General features: G+C 47.4%; 1 protein-coding gene across 4 annotated transcripts in view; it reads right to left on the bottom strand.

Annotated features, from left to right (window-relative positions):
* The window catches only part of LOC139260068 (partitioning defective 3 homolog B-like), a 1,396,127-nt gene that overhangs the window by 253,990 nt on the left and 1,119,675 nt on the right, over positions 1 to 22,462 (bottom strand). For all 4 annotated transcript variants that reach the window (XM_070876196.1, XM_070876197.1, XM_070876199.1 and 1 more), the window contains one exon: positions 18,442 to 18,726. In XM_070876196.1, the coding sequence (XP_070732297.1) occupies positions 18,442 to 18,726 (285 nt within the window). The remainder of the gene's footprint in view (positions 1 to 18,441; positions 18,727 to 22,462) is intronic.

Genomic DNA, 22,462 nt, shown 5'->3' with positions numbered 1-22,462 from the left:
CCAGAAGAGTTGCATGGACTTCCGCAGAGAGGCTAGACACTGGCTTCCTCTTTTTCAAACTCACAACTTTGTTGTGTTGCGTTTCAAAATCAACATACTCCTCTTGGCATATGGAAAGGGAGATCAGAGATACCACTAAAAGTCTCCCTAAGGGGATGAAAAGAAAAATAATTATGCAGGACGAGTCAAATCGCGACCCTCAGTTTCATTCTTCCAAGGTTTAGGTCCAACACACAACTTGAGTGCACAAATCTAGGTTACACTCAAAATAGAATAGAGAGAGAGTGCTGCAATGTCAGAAGTGGCATCCTTTGGAGCCGACATTACATCAAGGTCCTGTCTGTCTGCTCAGATGGACATTAAAGATCCCATGGCAATAAGAGCAACAAGGAGCTCTCCCGATGTCCTGGTCAACATTCCTCCCTCAACCAATACCACTAAAAGAACAGCCAGTTATTCATTGCATTGTCTATTTGTGGTACACTTGCATAACAGTCTTTGTACTCAGAAAGTAATTAATCGTGTTAAGCACTTTGAGATATGTTGTCAACCTGATGAAGTGTTATACAAGTGCAAGTTTTTGCTCTTTCTTTTCCATTCAGGGAACAGCACAGGCACTGGAAGCAGGATAGCCACAATCTGTCCTCAGTGAAAGAAAATAACAGCACACAAATAATAAGGAGGCTAAAGCAAAAACACCTGCACCAATGTGTATTTTGACAGTTCAAATAAATTCAGATGAATATTAACACATTTCATTTTAACTTGGTGTGGTTTGGCACCAATCACATTGATTTGTACAAAATTAAAATCAGAAACCAGTGCAAATTGCATTAGCTTTAAGGATTGCCACTGTCCTAATTTTATTTGTCTGGATCTGAAACAGATGTCACTCTGGTGGATTATACGGTCAAAGCCTTTTTGGATAATTAAATGTATGTCGTTTCTGAAAGTCCAATTGTTTGAATTAACAAAGTAAGAGGTAAAGAAGACAGCAGAGTGAAAGAGGAAGGGTTTAAATTCTGAGCATAGCTATTTAGATCCCACTTGGGAACCAACAATGCTTCCACCTAAATGTCAAGAAAGTGCAGGCATTCTCTTGGCTCCCGCCAACCCCATTTTCCATCTGACCTGATCCTTTTTATGTTCCAGGTTGCCACCTCAGGCTAAGCTCAAACGGGCAGCACCTTGGCCTTCTGCTCATCCCAAGATCAGTTTCCTCCCCTGCACCCGATAAGTCACCAAGAGCACTTTCTTCCATCCGAGACATCATTTTCCCTTCTCCGCCACTGAAACTCTTAGCTGTGTCTTTATCACTTTAAGGATGGACTTTGCTAATGATTTCTTCACTGCCCTCCTTGCTTCTACCTTTTGTTAACTACAAGTAGTCCAGGACACTAGTCGGTTTCTCATTAAATGTCAGCCATGGCTCAGTGGGTAGCACACACACCTGAATCAAAAGTTTGTGGGTTCCAAAAGAATTGAACACATAATCTAGGCCGGCACTTCAGTGCAGTGCTGACGAGACATTAAACCGCGGCCCTGTCTGTCCTCTAAGGTAGACAATGAAAAATCCCATGGCACTATTTAGAAGAAGAGTAGGGGAGTTCTCCCCAGTGTCCTGGCCAATATTTATCCCTCAACCAACACCTAAAAATAGATTATCTAGTCATTGTCTCATTAACGTTTTTGGAACCTTGCTGTGCGCAAATTGACTGCCGCATTTCCTACATTACAGCAGTGACTACACTTCAAAAGTACTTCAGTGGCTGAAAAGCACTTTGGGACATCCTGAGATAAGGAAAGGTTCTATATAGGGAGAGACCAAAAGGGTTAATGATGAGATTCTGGGGAATAGAGGGTATGTGATAGGGGACAGGGGGTATGAAATTGGGATATGGGATAGGGGACACAGTATGAAATTGGGGTATGGGATAGGTGATAGAGATGGGGGCAAAGGGTTTGGGATTGGGGGTATAGGATAGGGGACAGGGTATGGTAAGGATTTGAGATTAGGGTAGGAATAGGGGACAGGGAGTAAGGGAATGGAATAGGGGTCGGCGGGGGGAGATTGGGGATAGTGAGTCTGCGATTGGGGCTATGGGATAGGGGACAGGTGGCATGAAAATAGTGGTATGGGGTAGGGGACAGGTGCACAGGGGTTTATGAGAACGGCGGACTGAGGGTATGAGATGGAGGTAGGAGAACCCTTTTAAAGAACTGGCACAAGCACGATGGGCCAAATGGTCACCTTCTGTGCTGTATGATTCTATATAAATGGAAGTTATATCTTTTTACACAAGAAACACTATAGATATGTAACTATGAATAATAATGCAAAATGTATCAATGCCATGTGTATGCTCTGGAATTCCCTCTCCACATCTCTACTTTTCGTTCCTCCTTAAAACCTATCTCCTTGAATAAGCTTTGGGCCATCTGTCCTAATATCTCCATATGTGGCTCGGCGTCACATTTTGTCTGATAACACTGCTGTGAAGCGTCTTGGGGTGTTTTACCACATTAATGTTCAGCTGAGAACAGGTCCAGACTTGGCGTTGATGCCCACTCTGGAAGAATAGCCTTTCAACACTTGTTGCTTAGATTCATAAATGTAGAATGTCCACTTGAAGTCCACAATGGACGTCTACCCTGGCATGAGTCAGTGCGAACAGTTGGATCGTGGAGGAATAAAAGAAATTATGCTGTAGTCCTTAAGGAGTTAAACAAGCTTTAGTGCAGCTGTGAGTGGTGTTCAGCTTAACCCATGTTCTTGAGCAACAAAAAAGGTTAAATATATCTAACTAATTGAGAAATGACCTACCGCAGTAGCACATAATTGCCCAGATGCTCCACTGAATGTCCCGGGGGCTTGGATAAGTTAATTTTGTGAGGCCTTAAACCCTTTGCATTTCCTTTTGTTTTACAGTAGTTGAGAGCCAAAGGCAAGGGATCTTTTTGTCCTTTGTCAGCTAGCTGTCTATATGGAGAGGTGATCCATCCAAGTGAAGTGCATCCAAATGCAGGTGGGAATCCCACCACTGGTCACTATTTCAATCTCTCTCATGGGCACATGAAGTGTGCCAGCATATGCAGATGACACACAGGGCTCAAATCCAATACAGAACTAAAAATAATTTCCATTTTAAGCAGTTTCAGCTGTCGCTCAGTGGATAGCACACTCGCCTCTGAGTAAGAAGGTTGTGGGTTCAAGTCCCACTCCAGGGACTTGAGCACAAAAAAATCCAGTGCAGTGCCAAGGGAGTGCTGCTTTGTTAGAGGTGCCGTTTTTCAGATGAGACATTAAACTGAGCCCCGTCTGCTCTCTCAGGTGGGCGTAAAAGATCCCACGGCACTATTTCGAAGAAGAGCAGGGGAGTTATCCCCAGTGTCCTAGCCAATATTTATCCCTCAATCAACATAATGACCAGATAATCTGATTTTGTTATCACATTGCTGTTTGTGGGAGCTTGCTTCTGCACAAATGATTAAGAAAGGGAAGATAGATATGAAAGTAAACTAGCATGAAATATAAAAACAGATAGCAAGAGTTTTTATAGGTATATAAAAAGGAAAAAAGAGTGGCTAAAGTAAATGTTGGTCCCTTAGAGGACGAGACTGGGAAATTAGTAATGGGGAACATGGAGATGGCAGAAACTCTGAACAAATATTTTGTATCAGTCTTTACGGTAGAGGACACAAACAATATCCCAACAATGGATAGTCAAGGGGTTGGGTTGGGGTGGGTGGGTGGGGGAGGGGAGGAACTTAACACAATCACAATCACTAAGGAGGTGGTACTCAATAAGATAATACGACTAAAGATGGATAAATCCCCTGGACCTGATGGCTTGCATCCTAGGGTCTTAGGAGAAGTAGCGGCAGGGATAGTGGATGCATTGGTTGTAATTTACCAAAATTCTGTGGATTCTGGAGAGGTCCCAGCAGATTGGAAAACTGCAAATGTAACGCCCCTATTTAAAAAAGGAGGCAGACAAAAAGCAGGAAACTATTGACCAGTTAGGCTAACATCTGTGGTTGGGAAAATGTTGGAGTCCATTATTAAAGAAGCAGTAGCAGGACATTTGGAAAAGCAAAATTCGGTCAGCCAACGTCAGCATGGATTTTTGAAGGGGAAGTCATGTTTGACAAATTTGCTGGAATTCTTTGAGGATGTAACGAACAGGGTGTATAAAGGAGAACCAGTGGGTGTGGCATATTTGGACTTCCAGAAGGCATTTGACAAAGTGCCACATAAAAGATTACCACGCAAGATAAAAGTTCACGGGGTTAGGGGTAATATATTAGCATGGATAGAGGATTGGCTAACTGACAGAAAACAGAAAGTCGGGATAAATGGTTCATTCTTGGGTTGACAACCAGTAACTAGTGGGGTGCCGCAGGGATCAGTGCTGGGACCCCAACTATTTACAATCTATATTAACGATTTGGAAGAAGGGACAGAGTGTAACGTAGCCAAGTTTGCTGACGATACAAAGATGGGAGGAAAAGCAATGTGTGAGGAGGACACAAAAAATCTGCAAAACGACATAAACAGGCTAAGTGAGTGGGCAAAAATTTGGCAGATGGAGTATAATGTTGGGAAAGTGTGAGGTTATGCACTTTAGCAGGAAAAAAATCAAAGAGCAAGTTATTATTTAAATGGAGAAAAATTGCGAAGTGCTGCAGTACAGCGGGAGCTGGGGGTACTTGTGCATGAAGCATAAAAGGTTAGTATGCAGGTACAGCAAGTGATGAGGAAGTCCAATGGAATCTTGGCCTTTATTGCAAAGGGGATAGAGTATAAAAGCAGGGAAGTCTTGCTACAGTTATGCAGGGTATTGGTGAGGCCACACCTGGAATACTGCATGTAGTTTTGGTTTCCATATTTACGAAAGGATATACTTGCTTTGGAGGCAGTTCAGAGAAGGTTAACTAGGTTGATTCTGGAGATGAGGGGGTTGACTTATGAGGAAAGGTCGAGTAAGTTGGGCCTCTACTCATTAGAATTCAGAAGAATGAGAGATGATCTTATCAAAATGTATAAGATTATGAGGGGCCTTGACAAGGTGGATGCAGAGAGAATGTTTCCACTGATGGGGGAGACTAGAACTGGGGGGCATAATCTTAGAATAAGGGGCCGCCCATTTAAGACTGAGATGAGGAGAAATTTCTTCTCTGAGGGTTGTAAATCTGTGGAATTCGCTGCCTCAGAGAGCTGTGGAAGCCGGGACATTGAATAAATTTAAGACAGAGATAGACAATTTCTTAACCGATAAGGGATGAAGGAGTTATATGGGGAGTGGGCAGAGAAGTGGATCTAAGGCAATGATCGGATCAGCGATGATCGTATTAAAATGGCGAAGCAGGCTCGAGGGGCCATATGGCCTACTCCTGCTCCTACTTCTTATGTTCTTATGTTAAATTGGCTGCTGTGTTTCCCACGTTACAACAGTGACTACACTTTAAAAGTACTCCATTGGCTGTAAAGCGCTTTGAGATGTCCAGTGGTCATGAAAGACACTATATAAATCCAAGTTTTTCTTTAAGAAACGAGCAAAATAGTAGACCTGGTTTCACCAGATAACACGATCTATGATACAGATTCATACCACAGCTTCTCTCAAGTTACTAGTGGGGAAAGAGGGAAGGGATTAAAAAGCGATTTGTTCAAGTGTCCTGGTCAATATTTACTCCTCAACCAACATCACAAAAACAGATTATCTGTTCGTTTATCACGTTGCTGTTTGTGAGTCTTTGCTATGCACAAATTGGCTTCTGCATTTCCCACATTACAACAGTGACAACCCACCCTCCGGCTAAGAAGCTGCGCAGCTATCTGGAGGTCCCGTGCAGGTCGCCCACCGGCTTTACAATGGGAGGAATCACGCATGTGCAAAATTTTGAATGGGCCTCACAGCCTGTTAAAGGGACGGCGCACCAAAAAAAAAATTAGGGAGAACAAAAAGTACTTAATTGGCTGTGAAACGCTTTGGGACGTCCCGAGTTCGTGAAAGACGCAGCATAAATGAAAGTCTTTCTTTTTCTTAGTGTTGACATTGGTTTAGTGCATTGTCAATGCCACCCCACTCGTTAGGCTCAAAACTGGCCAGGAGTTGCTCTGTTTTTTTTGGAGCAACTTGATATTTCTGGAGTATCTTAAAAATCCCCATTTTGCACATTCAATTTGCGCCAGTGTAAGTCAGTTAGTTACGATTTTTTAGTTTCGTTTAGTTTTTCTCAAAAGGGGGTGTTACGAGCCACCTACGCCAGTTTTAGCCATTTAGGCCACTTTGGCCAGCTAATAGTTACTCCAGATCTACTTAGGCCAGCTTATGCGGCCACTTCAGAAAACCCTTGCGGAGAGTTAAGAAATCAGCGCAGGTAGGTGCATCGGAGGCCAGCAGAACTTAATGACATGACTAAAGAATGTGACTAGGATCAAACAGCTATGCAGGACATCATATGACAAACTTTTCAAAGTTAATTTACTATACAACAGAAGCATTCATGGAAGCTTAAACTACAAAAATAAAAGTAGTAAAAGATAGTTGAATTAAATTGCCTTAATCTCACACCTAATTTAAACAACTATTTGTTTGCAATGATTATATTGGGCCAAAATTGAGCCCATATTATCTAAATAAAGTCTACTTCAATAAATAAGATATTCTCTTAGTGTTCCTCCATCACTTATGTTCTTCTTTCACAATAGTACCAGGTGAATAAGCTTGACAAATGATCACCACTACTCACACGAGACAAAACATATTTACATAATTTTTTCAAAATATCAAAGTCCATGAAAATGACAAGCCATTAAGAAAGTTCAAAAATTGCTACAGTGCATAAAATTTCAAACCTGAGGTCGATCGTACCGGGAGGCCACTTGGCCAGGGATAGGGGTGGGCATCAGGTCCCACACACACAGCGGCTGCAGCACGCACACAGAGAGGCTGGGGGCGAGGAGCTACTGTACATGCACAGACACTTCACTGCGCATGTGCAGACGTCCGGCACTATTTTCAGAGCAGGACGCTGGCCCCGCCCCCAACCCGACTGGCCACGCTGTGTGAAGACCGAGGAGAGGCTGGACAGCGACCAAAGTGGGAGCGATTTCTTTCGGCACACTTATCAACGGAGAAAAGCAGCGCATCTCCGGTAAGTGCGCCGAAAAAAGGGGTGGGCCAAATTTGAGCCCGTTACGTGGCTCTTGTGCAGCTGGAGGCAATTACAGAGCAAACTTGCCAGAATGACTAAAGCCAACTGCTGGGAGGGACCCGATTAAAAATATGGATGTTCGTGGCAGCCAGTCTTGGTGAACCATCCTAGGTCAATCAGAAAGTGAATAGACTCTCCATTACCCAATTGGATGATTCTTGACCATGAGTCAAACGATCTTTTCTTCCACTGCCAATATTTTTATAACTAATATGCAAGTGTTCAAAAAACATTATAGAAAAACAATGCCTCAATGACTTTTCCCCTGGTTTACTCGCAGCAGTGTCCAGGAGATTAGCCTTTAATTCCTGGAAACTCCAGGGCAATCCTGGAGGGTTGACATCCCTACCTGGAGCACTGACTGCAACACTAACACCCCACTAATGACAACAGCAGCTCAAGTTTGCCCCACAGCTGGGAGAAACCACCTGTTGGGATGGTTCTCCATTTGACTAGAGGCACGAGCACCACGTCCTTTATCATACTTTGGACTGCTTCGACTGGCAGCATGGTTATATAAATCCAAAAGAACATCCATTTATATTGCATTGTTCATGACCTCTGGGCATTCCAAAGCACTTTACAGCCAATTAAGTACTTTAAAAGTGTAGTCACTACTGTAATTGTAGGAAATGCATCAGTCAATTTGCGCAAGCAAGGTTCCACAAACAGCAATGTGGTATTAACCAGGTCATCAGAGTTCCTGGGATGTCGGCGTCACTGGCAAGGTCTACATTTATTGCCCATCCCTAGTTGCCCTTGAAAAGGTGGTGGTGAGTTGCCTTCTTGAACCGCTGTAGTCCATGTGGTGAAGGTACTCCTACAGTGCTGTTCGGGAGGGAGTTCCAGGATTTTGACCCAGCGACAATGAAGGATCGGCGATATATTTCCAAGTCAGGATGGGATGTAACTTGGAGGGAAACTTGCAGGTGATGGTGTTCCCATGAGCCTGCTGCCCTTGCCCTTCTAGGTGGTAGAGGTCGCGGGTATGGGAGGTGCTGCCGAAGAAGCCGTGTCGAGTTGCTGTGAGTTGTAGACGGTACACACTACTGTTGGTTGATTTTGGTTGAGGGATAATATTGGCCAGGACCCGAGAAAGAATACTCCTGCTCTTCAAATTAGTGCTGTATCTAACCCTATCAATATATCTTCCTATTCCTTTCTCCTCATGTACTTATCTAGCCTTCACTTAAATGGATCTATGCTATTCATCTCAACCGTTCTATGTGGTAGCGAGTTCCACATTTTCACGCATTTGTCAAACAACTCCTTATTCACTCCTGTTAATCCCACTGAGCCAAACACTTTCTCTTAACTGCCAATGTGCATAATTTCCGTTTAAGAATATAAGAACATAAGAAATAGGAGCAGGATTAGGCCATTTGGCCCCTCAAGCCTGCTCCACCATTCAATAAGATCATGGCTGATCTGATCTTGGGATCTGCTCCACTTCTCTGCCCGCTCCCCATAACCCTTCACTCCCAGGAACAACACTGAAATAATCTAAGTGTAATTGCTCTCAAATTATATGCATTTTAACTTCTGTACAGAGTCAGTCCAGCAGTCACCTTTCAGACACACACCCTCCTCATTGTGATATTGACAAGAAAACACATTTCTTCGAACACCAAATACTGTTTTTCTGTACGAGCAGCTCATCCTACTAATTGTGAATCACATACACTTATTCTTCCACTAAATATGCTGTTCTTGTCACTTGACAAAGTTGTGTGCTTTGTAGCCATAACTCGTGATAGAAAAATTAGGAGAAATCATGCACGATAGTGCAAAATGAAAATATTGAACAGGAAACCTCAGCAGGAAACAAAAGTTCCTTTAAAAAGATTGAAAATGCAGATTGGGCTGCACCACGATTAAACTTGCAAAGTATGGGAGCAGATTTCCTCTAGGTTAGCTAAGTTGTAAACACATTTCTGATTTTGCTACAAGTAGTCGAGAGTGGAAACCTTCCCCACCTGCCCTATATGTATCATTTAGACTTTACCCTCAACTTGTGATAAACAGAATCCCTTTTAACTTTTATTGTATCTGTTACAGATAACTTTTGTAATAATATAAAGCGTTTGATGGGTTTTCTAGGGCAACAGAAAGAATGATCTTCCCCACAGAGACAGGAATGAGGCTGTCAATTTTTGCTTTAATTGCGTATTTTTTAGACAGGCGTGGTATTACATTGTGCTTTTAGCTGGTGTCCGCTGAATCTGATGCAGGCAGTACGTAAACTTCGTGCTGCCTGCTAATTAAACTGATTACTGTGGTGAGGAATTGCAAAAGGTGTTGTTCAGTGGCTATGTGCCACAGCAGGCGACCCAAGTTCGTGCAAGGCGAGCACCAATTAAAGCCAACCTGCAATACTTAAAGGGGAGGTGCTTTCTAGCTGGAGCAGGTGCTGGAAGTAGCTGGGGAAGAGAGTTTGAGCAAGAAGAACAATGAATTATGGCGCAAAGGGGCAGAATTGCGCATCAAAGTCATGAGCCAGGTGGTCAGCGGATGGCTCTTGTTGCTACCCTCTGGTTTGTCGTGATGGCACCAATGCAGATGGTGTAGGGTTCTCAGACACTGCACTGAAGGCCTTGGTGGAGCAGGTGGACTGAAGAATAGAGGTCCTCTATCCATAGGGGTCCAGAGACCTTCCAGACAAACTCAAATAAGGTAATGGGAGCGGATAGCCAATGCCAGAAGTCAAACACTAAGGACGTGGATTCCATGCCGCAAAAAGTTTAATGATCTCACATGAGTAGTCAAGGTCTCCTATGAGTTCTGCTGCAGAGAACTCAGATGAAGACTTTGATGGCAGGCCTACAGAGAAAACTAATGGGTATGCACCAACCTTGCACACGGCTTTGCGCAGAGCCGATCCTTTCCAGCGTGCAAGTGGTGGGGAACTCCATTAACATACTTATGGACCCAACCATGATGGCTGATGTCACAGCTTCCATTGCAGCACAAGCAGAAGCTACCCAAAGTCTAAGTGCTATAGTGGAGGCTCAGATTGAAGTCATGCAAGCTCAGCTTGTTGCTATGCAAGTTCAGACTGCTGTCATCATGGCAGTAGATACCAATGATCAAAGGGGCTTCCAGGCTCTTTCAGCAGTCCAGCAATCTGTCCTCTAACAGATTACTATAGTAACTTGAGGCCTTGGAGAGTGGCAGTGGCTCCGTGGAGAACGAACCTCTCTTAGGATGGCAGCATTCGTCCTCCCAGCACTGCCATTGCCCTTGTTGTTGACTGTCAGCCAGACTGCTGCTGGCAATGCCGAGGTGGTGCAGTCTAAAGCAGAGCCTTCTCGGTCCAGAGCTGCTCGAGGTTGGCCTGCAAGGCCATCTGCAGTCTCCCCTACAAAGTCAGCAATCTTCCAACAGCCAAGCTGCAACCACTGGGGCAGCTTCGTAGGACCACTAGGACTGGCAAAGGCATATGGAACACAGGCACTAAGGGAGTGTACAAGGGTGATTAGTTGACTTTGGAATGTAACATTGGATGGTTTGATTTATAAATTTGGTTTGGAATGTTTTGTGGTGGCTTTATTGTAGCATTGTGGCCAAGAAGATGCTGTGATGGTCAGGCATGGGACAGTTGGTGAATGGAGCATTGGGGTTGCGTTCACTGGTACTGCAGTCAGATGTCGATCATGGACAGCCTGGCCAGAAAGGGGCTGTGTTGGTTGCCTCTTCCCTTCCTCCCCCTCTTCTTCACCATATTCCTGGTGCCAGGAATGCCCTCATGATGGTGAAGTGGTGCAGCTTGCAGCAGACCACGACAAATCTTGAGATGTGCTCTGGTGAGCACTGCAGGGCTCCTCCAAAATGGTTCAGCAGTGAATAAATTTTTTTAAGCAGCACGAAGGGATGGAGACCCGGACGTCGCCAGAGGGAGGAAGGTCCGGACGTCGCCGGAGGGAGGAAGGCCCGGACGTCGCCGGAGGGAGGAAGGCCCGGACGTCGCCGGAGGGAGGAAGGCCAGGACGTCGCCGGAGGGAGGAAGGCCCGGACGTCGCCTGAGGGAGGAAGGCCAGGATGTCGCCTGAGGGAGGAAGGCCAGGACGTCGCCGGAGGAGGAAGGCCTGGACGTCGCCGGAAGGAGGAAGGCCTGGACGTCGCCGGAGGGAGGAAGGCCAGGATGTCGTTGGAGGGAGGAAGGCCCAGACGTCGCCGGAGGGAGGAAGGCCCGGACGTCACCGGAGGGAGGAAGGCCCGGACGTCGCCTGAGGGAGGAAGGCCAGGATGTCGCCTGAGGGAGGAAGGCCAGGACGTCGCTGGAGGGAGGAAGGCCCGGACGTCGCCGGAGGGAGGAAGGCCTGGACGTCGCCGGAAGGAGGAAGGCCTGGACGTCGCCGGAGGGAGGAAGGCCAGGACGTCGCCGGAGGGAGGAAGGCCCAGACGTCGCCGGAGGGAGGAAGGCCTGGACGTCGCCGGAAGGAGGAAGGCCTGGACGTCGCCTGAGGGAGGAAGGCCAGGATGTCGCCTGAGGGAGGAAGGCCAGGACGTCACTGGAGGGAGGAAGGCCCGGACGTCGCCGGAGGGAGGAAGGCCTGGACGTCGCCGGAAGGAGGAAGGCCTGGACGTCGCCTGAGGGAGGAAGGCCAGGACGTCGCTGGAGGGAGGAAGGCCCGGACGTCGCCGGAGGGAGGAAGGCCTGGACGTCGCCGGAAGGAGGAAGGCCTGGACGTCGCTGGAGGGAGGAAGGCCCGGACGTCGCCGGAGGGAGGAAGGCCTGGACGTCGCCGGAAGGAGGAAGGCCTGGACGTCGCCGGAGGGAGGAAGGCCAGGACGTCGCCGGAGGGAGGAAGGCCCAGACGTCGCCGGAGGGAGGAAGGCCAGGACGTCGCCGGAGGGAGGAAGGCCCAGACGTCGCCGGAGGGAGGAAGGCCAGGACGTCGCCGGAGGGAGGAAGGCCCGGACATCACCGGAGGGAGGAAGGCCAGGACGTCGCCGGAGGGAGGAAGGCCAGGACGACGCCGAAGGGAGGAAGGCCAGGACGACGCCGAAGGGAGGAAGGCCCGGACGTCGCCGGAGGGAAGGAAATCCAGGACGTCGACAAAGGGAGGAAGGCCCGAGCGTGAGGGTGGAGAGAGAAGGTAGGGCCAAACCTGTGGTTGGAGCTGATCGGGGGCTCACCGGACGCTGTCGGGATTGGATGAAGCAGCTGAGTCGGCCACGTCCACTGGGGAGTGAAAGGTCCAGGTGGAAAGTTTTGGCAGTAGGAAGGTCGATCTGGAAGGTCAGTCCCCAGCATCGAAGCACTGACCACACTTGACCAGCTCCATTGGGCGGGTCACATCGTCCGCATGCCTGACACGAGACTCCCAAGTAAGCGCTCTACTCAGAAATCCTACACGGCAAGCGAGCCCCAGATGGTCAGAGAAAATGTTTCAAGGGAGCCCTCAAAGCCTCCTCGATAAAGTGCAACATCCCCACCGACACCTGGAAATCCCTGGCCCAAGACTGCCCTAAGTGGAGGAAGAGCATCTGGGAGGGCGTTGAATACCTTGAGTCTCGTCGTCAAGAGCATGCAGACAGCGGAATGAGAGTGCGGCAAACCAGACTCCCCACTCAGCCTTTCCTTCAACCACTGTCTGTTCAACCACCTGTGACAGAGACTGTAATTTCTGCATTGGACTGTTCAGCCACCTGAGAATGCACTTTTAGAGTGGAAGCAAGTCTTCCTCGATTTCGAGGGACTGACTATGATGATGATGATAAGCAGCCAAATGGTCTGCTCGATCGCATTCTGTGTGGCAGCATGGCTTTCATTTTATGCATGCTAGACCCAAAATGGCACTCCACAGATGATAAAAACCGGGCTCTACAGAGCCGAATTTCGCAGCATTAATATCTACTAGTCCCTCACAAAGAGAAGCTCACAATCTCTTGACTGTGCCAACAGGAATCAAGGCATATCCCAAGGGAGAAGGGAAAAAGAATTGGATGCGAGTTGGATGCCTGTATACTTGCTTGCTTCTTACAGAACAGTATTGCCAGAAATCGGCTATGAAGGGAGAGCGGTGCCGGAGTCTGGATGGAGAGCGCGAGGTGGAGTCCGGAGCAAGAGTGGGGGTGGGATGCATGGAGAGCAGGGAAGGTGGATCTGGATGGAGACCGGGGGGTGGTCTAGATGGAGAGCGGGCGCTGGATCCAGAGGGAGAGCATGGGGAATGGGGGAGGGGAGGTCCGGATGGCGAGCGGGAGGTATAACGGGTCTGGATAGAGAGCGGGGGGTGGGGGAGCGGGGGCTGCGTCTGGTGTGAGAGCGGGGATGGATCTGGATGGAGAGCGGTGGGGAAGTCTAGATGGTGAGTGGGGGAGGGGAGTATGGATGGAGTGTGGGGAGGGGTGTTTGGCTGGAGAGCGGGGGCGGGGGGTCTGGATGGAGAATGGAGTGGGGGTGAGGGGTGTCTGGATGGAGAGCGGGGGGAGGGGTTTGGTTGGAGAGCAGAGGAGGGGTGGTATGGATGGAGAGGGGGGGGCAGGATTGGGAGCGGGGGTCAGGATTGCATGAAGAGCAGGGAGAGGGTCAGGGTGTTCTGGATGGAGAGATGGAGGGAGGGGGATTTGGATGGAGCGCGGTGGGGGGCGGATTTGGATGGAGCGCGGTGGGGGGAGGGGGTTTGGATGGAGAGCGGAGGGGTGGGTGGGTTTGGACGAAGAGCGGGGGGTGCATTTGGATGGAGAGCAGGGGGGGAGGGTGTTCTGGGTGGAGAGCGGGGACAGGTCTGAATGGAGAGCAGGGGGCAACTGAATGGAGAGCGGGGGGGGAGGGGTTTGGACAGAGAGCGGGGGGGGGGGGAGGGGTCTGGATGGAGCATGGGGGCAGATTTGGATGGAGAACGGGGGCCTCTGGATGAAGAACGGAGGCAGGTTTAAATGGAAAGCTGGGGGTGGGGCGGATTTAGATGGAGAGCGGGGAGTGGAGGTTTGGATGGAGAGTGGAAGGGCGGGTCTGGATTGTGAACAGCGGGGTGGTCTGGATGGAGAGCAGGGGCCGACTTTGAATGGAGAGTGGGGAGGGAGTGGTTTGGACGGAGAGCGGGGGCAGGTTCAGATGGGGAGCAGGGGGGATTTGGATGGAGAGTGGTGGGGGGGATTTGGATGGAGAGTGTTGGTGAGGTTTGGATGGAGAACGGGGGGCCGTGTTTGATGGAGAGTGAGGGGGGGGTTTGGATGGAGAGCGTTGGTGGGGTTTGGACGGAGAGCGGGGGGGGGGTGGGTTTGGATGGAGAGTGTGGGGGGGAGTGTTTGGATGGAAAGCGGTGGGAGGATTTAGATGGAGAGTGAGGGGGGATTTGGATGGAGAGCAGCGGGGGGGTGGGGGGGGGGTCGGTTAGATAGTGAGCGGGGTCCTGGTCCGGTGAGTCAACATTCTCAGCAATCTAATGAAGTCAAAGTACCACTTACAATTGCTGGACAAAAACCTGAAAATTCTCTATTTTACTGTTGGAGCAATGGTCACAAGCTCACATCAAGAAGTACAAATATAGGAGACCAAGCTCCATGCATTTACTCTGCTGAAACCGACAGTCTGATTGTGAACCATATTTTTGTGCGCTTATGCAGCGTTTGATTCTCTGCAGGTGCTTCTACTAGGGATGCCAACTCCAAAGATTAATCTCCTGGACACTGCTGCAAGCGAGCCAGGAGAAAAATTATAGGGCCATTTAAAAAAATGTTTTATTCATTTTCTTTGAACAGCTTTGTTCATTCGTTGTAGAACTTTTGGAGATGGGAATCAAGGGCTGTGTGACTGGATGATTGAAGGCAGGAAGACAAATGATGAAAACTCTCAAAATACGTCAAAGAGTTGGCAATCTTACCTGCTATTTATGATTGGCAGTGCAGCCAACAGTGGGAGAACTGGGCATGTGCCGTCGACTGCACTCCCCGAAAGTCAAAGTGCAGGACCTTAAAGGAAGGTTGTAATAAAATAATAAAATAATAAAAGATTTCAACAAAAATAAAAATCTTTATTATTCTACAAATGATTGAATAAGCGTGGTCACTGGTCCAAGCCTAACATTTTCTGGTGAATTTGTTACCAGGATGCAACTACTAAATCAACCTTCTTTTCCTAGTATGACTGAGGGCAGCCTGTGAAAAATGGAGCCTGGGTTCAAAGGCCAAGCTTCAAAATAATCAGCTTTGGTGTAGAATGTACATTTGCATGACTATTTATACTCGAGTTGCGAGGACACTGTTTAGGGTAGGGCTCTGGATTCTGTTCAATGCTTTGAAGCTTCAGGCCTCTGTATATCTGGGGCAGAGCCGAAGTGATGAAAATCAGTGTACCAGGGATTGACTGAGATCAGCTTTGGAGGACTCAAGTCAAGGTCATAATGAACAGAAGGAGGAGGAGGAGGAGGAGGAGTGGGGGAATGAAGGGAACAATGAAAGACACACAAAACTGGGCCAGAACCGAAGCTTCAAAGTCAAGATTTAAGCTTTGAAATTAAGCAGAACGAAGAAAAACTTTGAGACGTTACAAGTATAAGTTTGTTTATATGGTCCATATCCCTAAAAACTGCCACTACATTTCTGTAGTCAGACCAGAGTCACCCGAGCCGTATCAGTTATCTTCAATCAAAACATTTGAAGTCCAATCATGATACAAACCTGGGAACTTTCTTCATATTTGAGGCTTCTCCACTACTGTCAGCCATGGCTCAGTTGGTAGCACTCTCGCTGGAGTCAAAGGTTGTGGGTTCACGCATAATTCCAGAGACTTGAGCACAAAATCTAGGCTGACACTCCAGTGCAGTACTGAGGGAGTGCTTGCTACACTGTCAGAGGTGTGTTTTTTGGATGAGACGTTAAACTGAGGCTCTGTCTGCTCTCTCAGGTGAACATAAAAGATCCCATGGCACTCTTTCGAAGAAGAGCACGGGAGTTATCCCCAGTGTCCTGGCCAATAATTATCCCTCAATCAACATTACAAAAACAGATTATCTGGTCATTATCACATTGTTGTTTCAGGAGCTTGTTTTGAGCATTCACTGTCGTGTTTTCCACATTACAATAATGACTGCACTTGACTGCAGCAACTGCAGAGGAATCTCCCTGTTATCAGCTACTGGGAAAGTCGTCGCGAGAGTCCTCCTCAACCGTCTTCTCCCTGTGGCCGACGAGCTCCTCCCGGAGTCGCAGTGCGGATTTCGTCCCCTACGGGGTGCAACAGACATGATTTTTGCAGCGCGACAGCTGCAGGAAAAATGCTGGGAACAGCGCCAGCCCTGATACATGGCCTTCTTCGACCTTACAAAGGCCTTTGACACTGTCAACCGCGAGGGTCTATGGAGCGTCCTTCTCCATTTCGGACGCCCCCAAAAGTTTGTCACCATCCTCCGCTGGCTCCATGACGACATGTAGGCCGTGATCTTTACCAACGGATCCATCACAGACCCAATCCATGTCCGGACCAGGGTCAAACAGGGCTGCGTCATCGCCCCAACTGTCTTCTCAATCTTTCTTGCCGCCATGCTTCACCTCACAGTCAACAAGCTCCCCGCTGGAGTGGTACTAAACTACAGAACCAGTGGGAACCTGCTCAATCTTCGCCGTCTCCAGGCCAGATCCAAGACCACCCCAACCTCTGTTGTCGAGCTACAGTACGCGGATGACGCCTGCATCTGCGCACATAGAGGCTGAACTCCAGGACATAGTCGACGTATTTACTGAGGCATACGAAAGCATGGGTCTTAGGTTAAACATCTGTAAGACAAAGGTCCTCCATCAGCCTGTCCTCACCGCACAGCACTGCCCCCAGTCATCAAGATCCACGGCGTGGCCTTAGATAACGTGGACCATTTCCCATACCTCAGGAGCCTCTTATCAACAAGAGCAGACATTGACGACGAGATTCAACACCGTCTCCAGTGCGCCAGTGCAGCTTTCAGCGAGGAAAAGAGTGTTTGAAGACCAGGCCCTCAAAACTGCCACCAAGCTCATGGTCTACAGGGCTGTAGTAATACCCGCCCTCCTGTATGGCTCAGAGACGTGGACCATGTACAGTAGATACCTCAAGTCGCTGGAGAAATAGATACGAGACTCCCAAAGCAAGCTCTGTACTTGGATCTCCTTCACGGCAAACGAGCCAAAGGTGGGCAGAGGAAACATTACAAGGACACCCTCAAAGCCTCCCTGACAAAGTGCAATATCCTCACCGACACCTGGGAGTCCTTGGCCAAAGACCACCCTAAATGGAGGAAGAGCATCCGGGAGGGAGCTGAGCACCTCGAGTCTCATCGCCGAGAGCATGCAGAAATTAAGTGCAGGCAGCGGAAAGAGCGTGCGGCAAACCAGTCCCACCCACCCTTTCCCTCAACGACTATCTGTCCCACCTGTGACGGGACTGTGGCTCTCGTATTGGATTGTTCAACCACCTAAGGACTCATTTTAAGAGTGGAAACAAGTCTTCCTCGATTCTGAGGGACTGCCTATGATGACAATAATACTGCACCTCAAAAGCACTTCATTGGCTATAAAGCCCTTGGGGATTCCCTGAGGTCATGAAATATACTATATAAATGCAGGTCTTTCTTTCTTTCATGCCGCCTCTTTGCTGCTGCAGTGGCTGTCCTGCAGTAGCAGGGCCTCATTTCCCTTTGGCACTGACATGCTACCTCTAGGAGTGGAAATTTGTCCCAGCTGACTAATCTGCATGTCAAATGTTTCTATTTCTCCCTAATTTACTTCTGTCATCTCCTGGAGATAATAATGCATCTTCAGGTATGGCTTGTCCATGATTGCTTGTCCTCCAAGTATTCACTCTTCAGTCTTGGGCCTTGACGGTGAATGTTTGCTGACTGTTCAAAGTGGGAGATGCTAGAGATCAGGAGCATACATCTAACAGGGATCCCTGGACAATGATCTGCAGCAGATTCTAGGCTGATTATTTTTCTCTACAACCACAGGGACAATAGGTCCAATGTAAAAGCCCCATCACCTGAGATCACGTCGAGCTCAATAAAAGTAAACATCTATAAGTGAGGAAATTCATTGGGAGGAAATAAGAGATGATCTAAATACAAAAAGATAAACAGATGCTAATTCCTTGTGATATTGTGAATTTCTATCTTGTTCTTGGGTCCGTTTTTTAAGCACATGCTCGTTTACAAACCTCTGGGTGCCACCTCCAACATCCAAAACATAAGTAAATTGTGGAGACACAAAACATACATGTCAAGTGAACACTTTGATTCCAATTACCTGTCAGGAGCGGGAGGCCGCTGCTTGTTGATCTTGGCGTACAGTCCATCCAGGTTCTCCTGCTCTGCAGTCAAGTCCTGAGGTGGGTTTATCGAGTGCAGCTGTGGGGAAGGGGGCTTGTATCCACCTGGTGGTGCGGGTGGCTCTCGGAAGTGGTTCACTCTGGCATAATTGGGGTCCATGTCATCGTCTTCGATGTCAGGCACCGAGACACTAGTGAAAGGCAGCTGATCATACCGTTCTCTTGCCTGCCTCTCTCTCAGCTCCTGGTGCTTGGCTTCAATCCTAGAAGGACAGAGGCACATGTCATCAAAATTAAGAGATTAAAACCTTTGTCCTACTGTGATGCCCTCTGAGGAAGATCTCCAACAAAATCATTTTGACTTGATTTTCTGGAGCAGGAAAATCCGATCAAGGGGGTACACAATTTCTCCACTTAAATTTGCTCTAACCAGTTCAGGGATGTTGATAAATTGTAGCAAAAGATAGTATAATGTGGACATTTTGGAATAATGGCTACCTAGCATTGTTATACAGAGCAGAAAAGCCAACTTATGGTCCAAACAAGGTGCTTACAGTCCAAACTTATGTCTTTAATTATCAGCCGTGGTTTAGTGGTAGCCCTCTCACCTGAGTCGAAGGCCGTGGGTTCAACTCCCACTCCAGACTCTTGAGCACATAATCTAGAAACAGAGAAACATAGAAACATAGAAAATAGGCGCAGGAGTAGGCCATTCAGCCCTTTGAGCCAGCACCACCATTCTATGAGATCATGGCTGATCATTCCCTCAGTACCCCTTTTCTGCTTTCTCGCCATACCCCTTGATCCCTTTAGCCGTAAGGGCCATATTGAACTCCCTCTTGAATATATCCAATGAACTGGTATCAACAACTCTCTGCAGTAGGGAATTCCACAGGTTAACAACACTCTGAGTGAAGAAGTTTCTCCTCATCTCAGTCCTAAATGGCCTTCCGCTTTTCCTTAGACTGTAAACCCTGGTTCTGGACTTCCCCATCATCGGGAACATTCTTGACCCCATCTAACCTGTCCAGTCCCATCAGAATCTTGTATGTTTCTATGAGATCCCCTCTCATCCTTCTAAACTCCAGTGTATAAAGGCACAGTTGATCCAGTCTCTCCTCATATATCAGTCCTGCCATCCCGGGAATCAGTCTGGTGAACCTTCGCTGCACTCCCTCAATAGCAAGAACGTCCTTCCTCAGATTAGGAGACCAAAACTGAACACAATATTCCAGGTGAGGCCTCACCAAGGCCCTGTACAACTGCAGTAAGACCTCCCTGCTCCTATACTCAAATCTCCTAGCTATGAAGGTCAACATACCATTTGCCTTCTTCACCGCCTGCTGTGCCTGTATGTCAACTTTCAATGATTGATGAACCATGACACCCAGGTCTCGTTGCACCTCCCCCTTTCCTAATCTGCTGCCATTCAGATAATATTCTGCCTTTGTGTTTTGCCCCCAAAGTGGATAACCTCACATTTATCCACATTATACTGCATCTGCCATGCATTTGCCCACTCACCTAACCTGTCCAAGGCACCATGCAGCCTTTTAGTGTCCTCCTCACAGCTCACACCGCCACCCAGTTTAGTGTCATCTGCAAACTTGGAGATATTACACTCAATTCCTTCATCTAAATCGTTAATGTATATTGTAAAGAGCTGGGGTCCCAGCACTGAGCCCTGCAGCACTCCACTAGTCACTGCCTGGCATTCTGAAAAGGACCCGTTTATCCCGACTCTCTGCTTCCTGTCTGCCAAACAGTTCTCTATCCACGGCAGTACGTTACCCCCGATAACATGTGCTTTGATTTTGCACACCAATCTCTTGTGTGGGACCTTGTCAAAAGCCTTTTGAAAGTCCAAATATACCACATCCACTGGTTCTCCCTTGTCCACTCTACTAGTTACATCCTCAAAAAATGCCAGAAGATTTGTCAAGCATGATTTCCCTTTCATAAATCCATGCTGACTTGGACCGATCCTGTCACTGTTTTCCAAATGCGCTGTTATTTCATCTTTAATAATTGATCCAACATTTTCCTCACTACTGATGTCAGGCTAACCGGTCTATAATTACCCGTTTTCTCTCTCCCTCGTTTTTTAAACAGTGGTGTTAAATTAGTTACCCTCCAGTCCATAGGAACTGATGCAGATTTGATAGCCTGTTGGAAAATGATCACTAATGCATCCACTATTTCCATGGCCACTTCCTTAAGTACTCTGGGTTGCAGACTATCAGGCCCCGGGATTTATCGGCCTTCAATCACGTAAATTTCCCTAACACAATTTCCCGCTTTATAAGGATTTCCTTCAGTTTCTCCTTCTCACCAGACCCTCGGTCCCCTAGTATTTCCAGAAGGTTATTTGAGTCTTCCTTCGTGAAAACAGAACCAAAGTATTTGTTTAACTGGTCCACCATTTCTTTGTTCCCCATTATAAATTCACCTGAATCTGACTGCAAGGGACTTACGTTTGTTTTCATTAATCTTTTTCTCTTCACATATCTATAGAAGCTTTCGCAGTCAGGTTTCTAGGTACTTCATTGGCTGTAAAGTGATTTGGGTTGTCCTGAGGCATGTTCTTTCTTTTTCTTTTACACATTGGCTGTTAATAGCCTGGTCCTAAATTCTCTGAGGTTAGGCAAGTGTGTATTAGGAAACGCTGCAGCCAATTTATGCACAACAAGGTCATATGCAATGTGAAAATAACAAGCTAATCTGTTTTAGTGATCTAAGTTGAGGGTTAAATATTGGCCAGGGCACCAGAGAGAACTCCCCTGCTCATCGAATAGTGCCATGGGATTGTTTACATCCACCTGAGGGGGCAGATCGGACCTAGCTTTAACATGTCATCCGAAAGACGGCACCTCTGGCAGTGCAGCACTCCCTCAGTACTGCACTGGAGTCTCAGCCTTGATTTTGTACTCAAGCCTCTAGAGCAGGACATGAACCTTCTGGCTGAGAAGTGAGAATGGCACCTATTGAGCCACAGCTGATACATGTAGGGAGGCTGAAGAACACACAAGGCTACTATTAGAGTTTATCTGGATAAGACAGCATAGCTTGCCGGCATAGAATACGACTGAACTTCCTGCTTTTTTTCGGTTAGGGCTATGCTATCCATTAGAGTACTCTCATCTAAGGTTACCTGGATGCCTCCAGGAAGCCGATTCCCCTTCCAGTGTACTAAGTGATGGATTAATGTAGGCTGTGGTTCTACTTCTCTCCAAATTTTTCCACAAAACTAGTTGACAGCTTGGTCCAAGGATCTCACAGATGGGTCAAATGAAGCCCTGTGCTTACATGCTTTGGAGCTTGAAATACTGAAGGAGAACTGTTCAGATATATGGTTTACATGGCATAATCTTAAACTGCACTGGAAATTGGCTGTCACTGAAGAGACTCCATTCTCAACACACTCATGTCCAACCAAAGTTATCACACATTAGAATTTCAACTACCAATTATCAATTAGAGGTCCAAGAACAGAAATCACTTAAAGCTCATGGTCAGGTACAAAAAATAATTTAAAAGGCTAATGAAATGTTAGCCTTTATCTCATAGGGAGCTGGAATAAAAATAGTGGAAGTGATGTTACAGCTGTTCAGAGCTCTGTGATATATTGGCCTTGGAGGGGTTAGCACAGATTCGCCAGAATAATATCGGGGCTAAAAGGGTTACACAGCAATATAGAAACATAGAATTTAGGTGCAGGAGTAGGCCATTCGGCCCTTCGAGCCTGCACCACCATTCAATAAGATTATGGCTGATCATTCACCTCAGTACCCCTTTCCTGGTTTCTCTCCATACCCCTTGATCCCTTTAGCCGTAAGGGCCATATCCAACTCCCTCTTGAATATATCTAATGAATTGGCATCAACAACTCTCTGCGGAAGAGAATTCCACAGGTAAACAACTCTCTGAGTGAAGAAGTTTCTCCTCATCTTCGTCCTAAATGGCTTACCGCTTATCCTTAGACTGTGACCCCTGGTTCTG

The sequence above is a fragment of the Pristiophorus japonicus genome, chromosome 3, assembly GCF_044704955.1.
Source record: "Pristiophorus japonicus isolate sPriJap1 chromosome 3, sPriJap1.hap1, whole genome shotgun sequence".
NCBI lineage: Eukaryota > Metazoa > Chordata > Chondrichthyes > Pristiophoridae > Pristiophorus > Pristiophorus japonicus.
The sequence above is the reverse complement of the archived record's forward strand: the minus strand, read 5'-3'. Positions and strand labels throughout refer to the sequence as shown.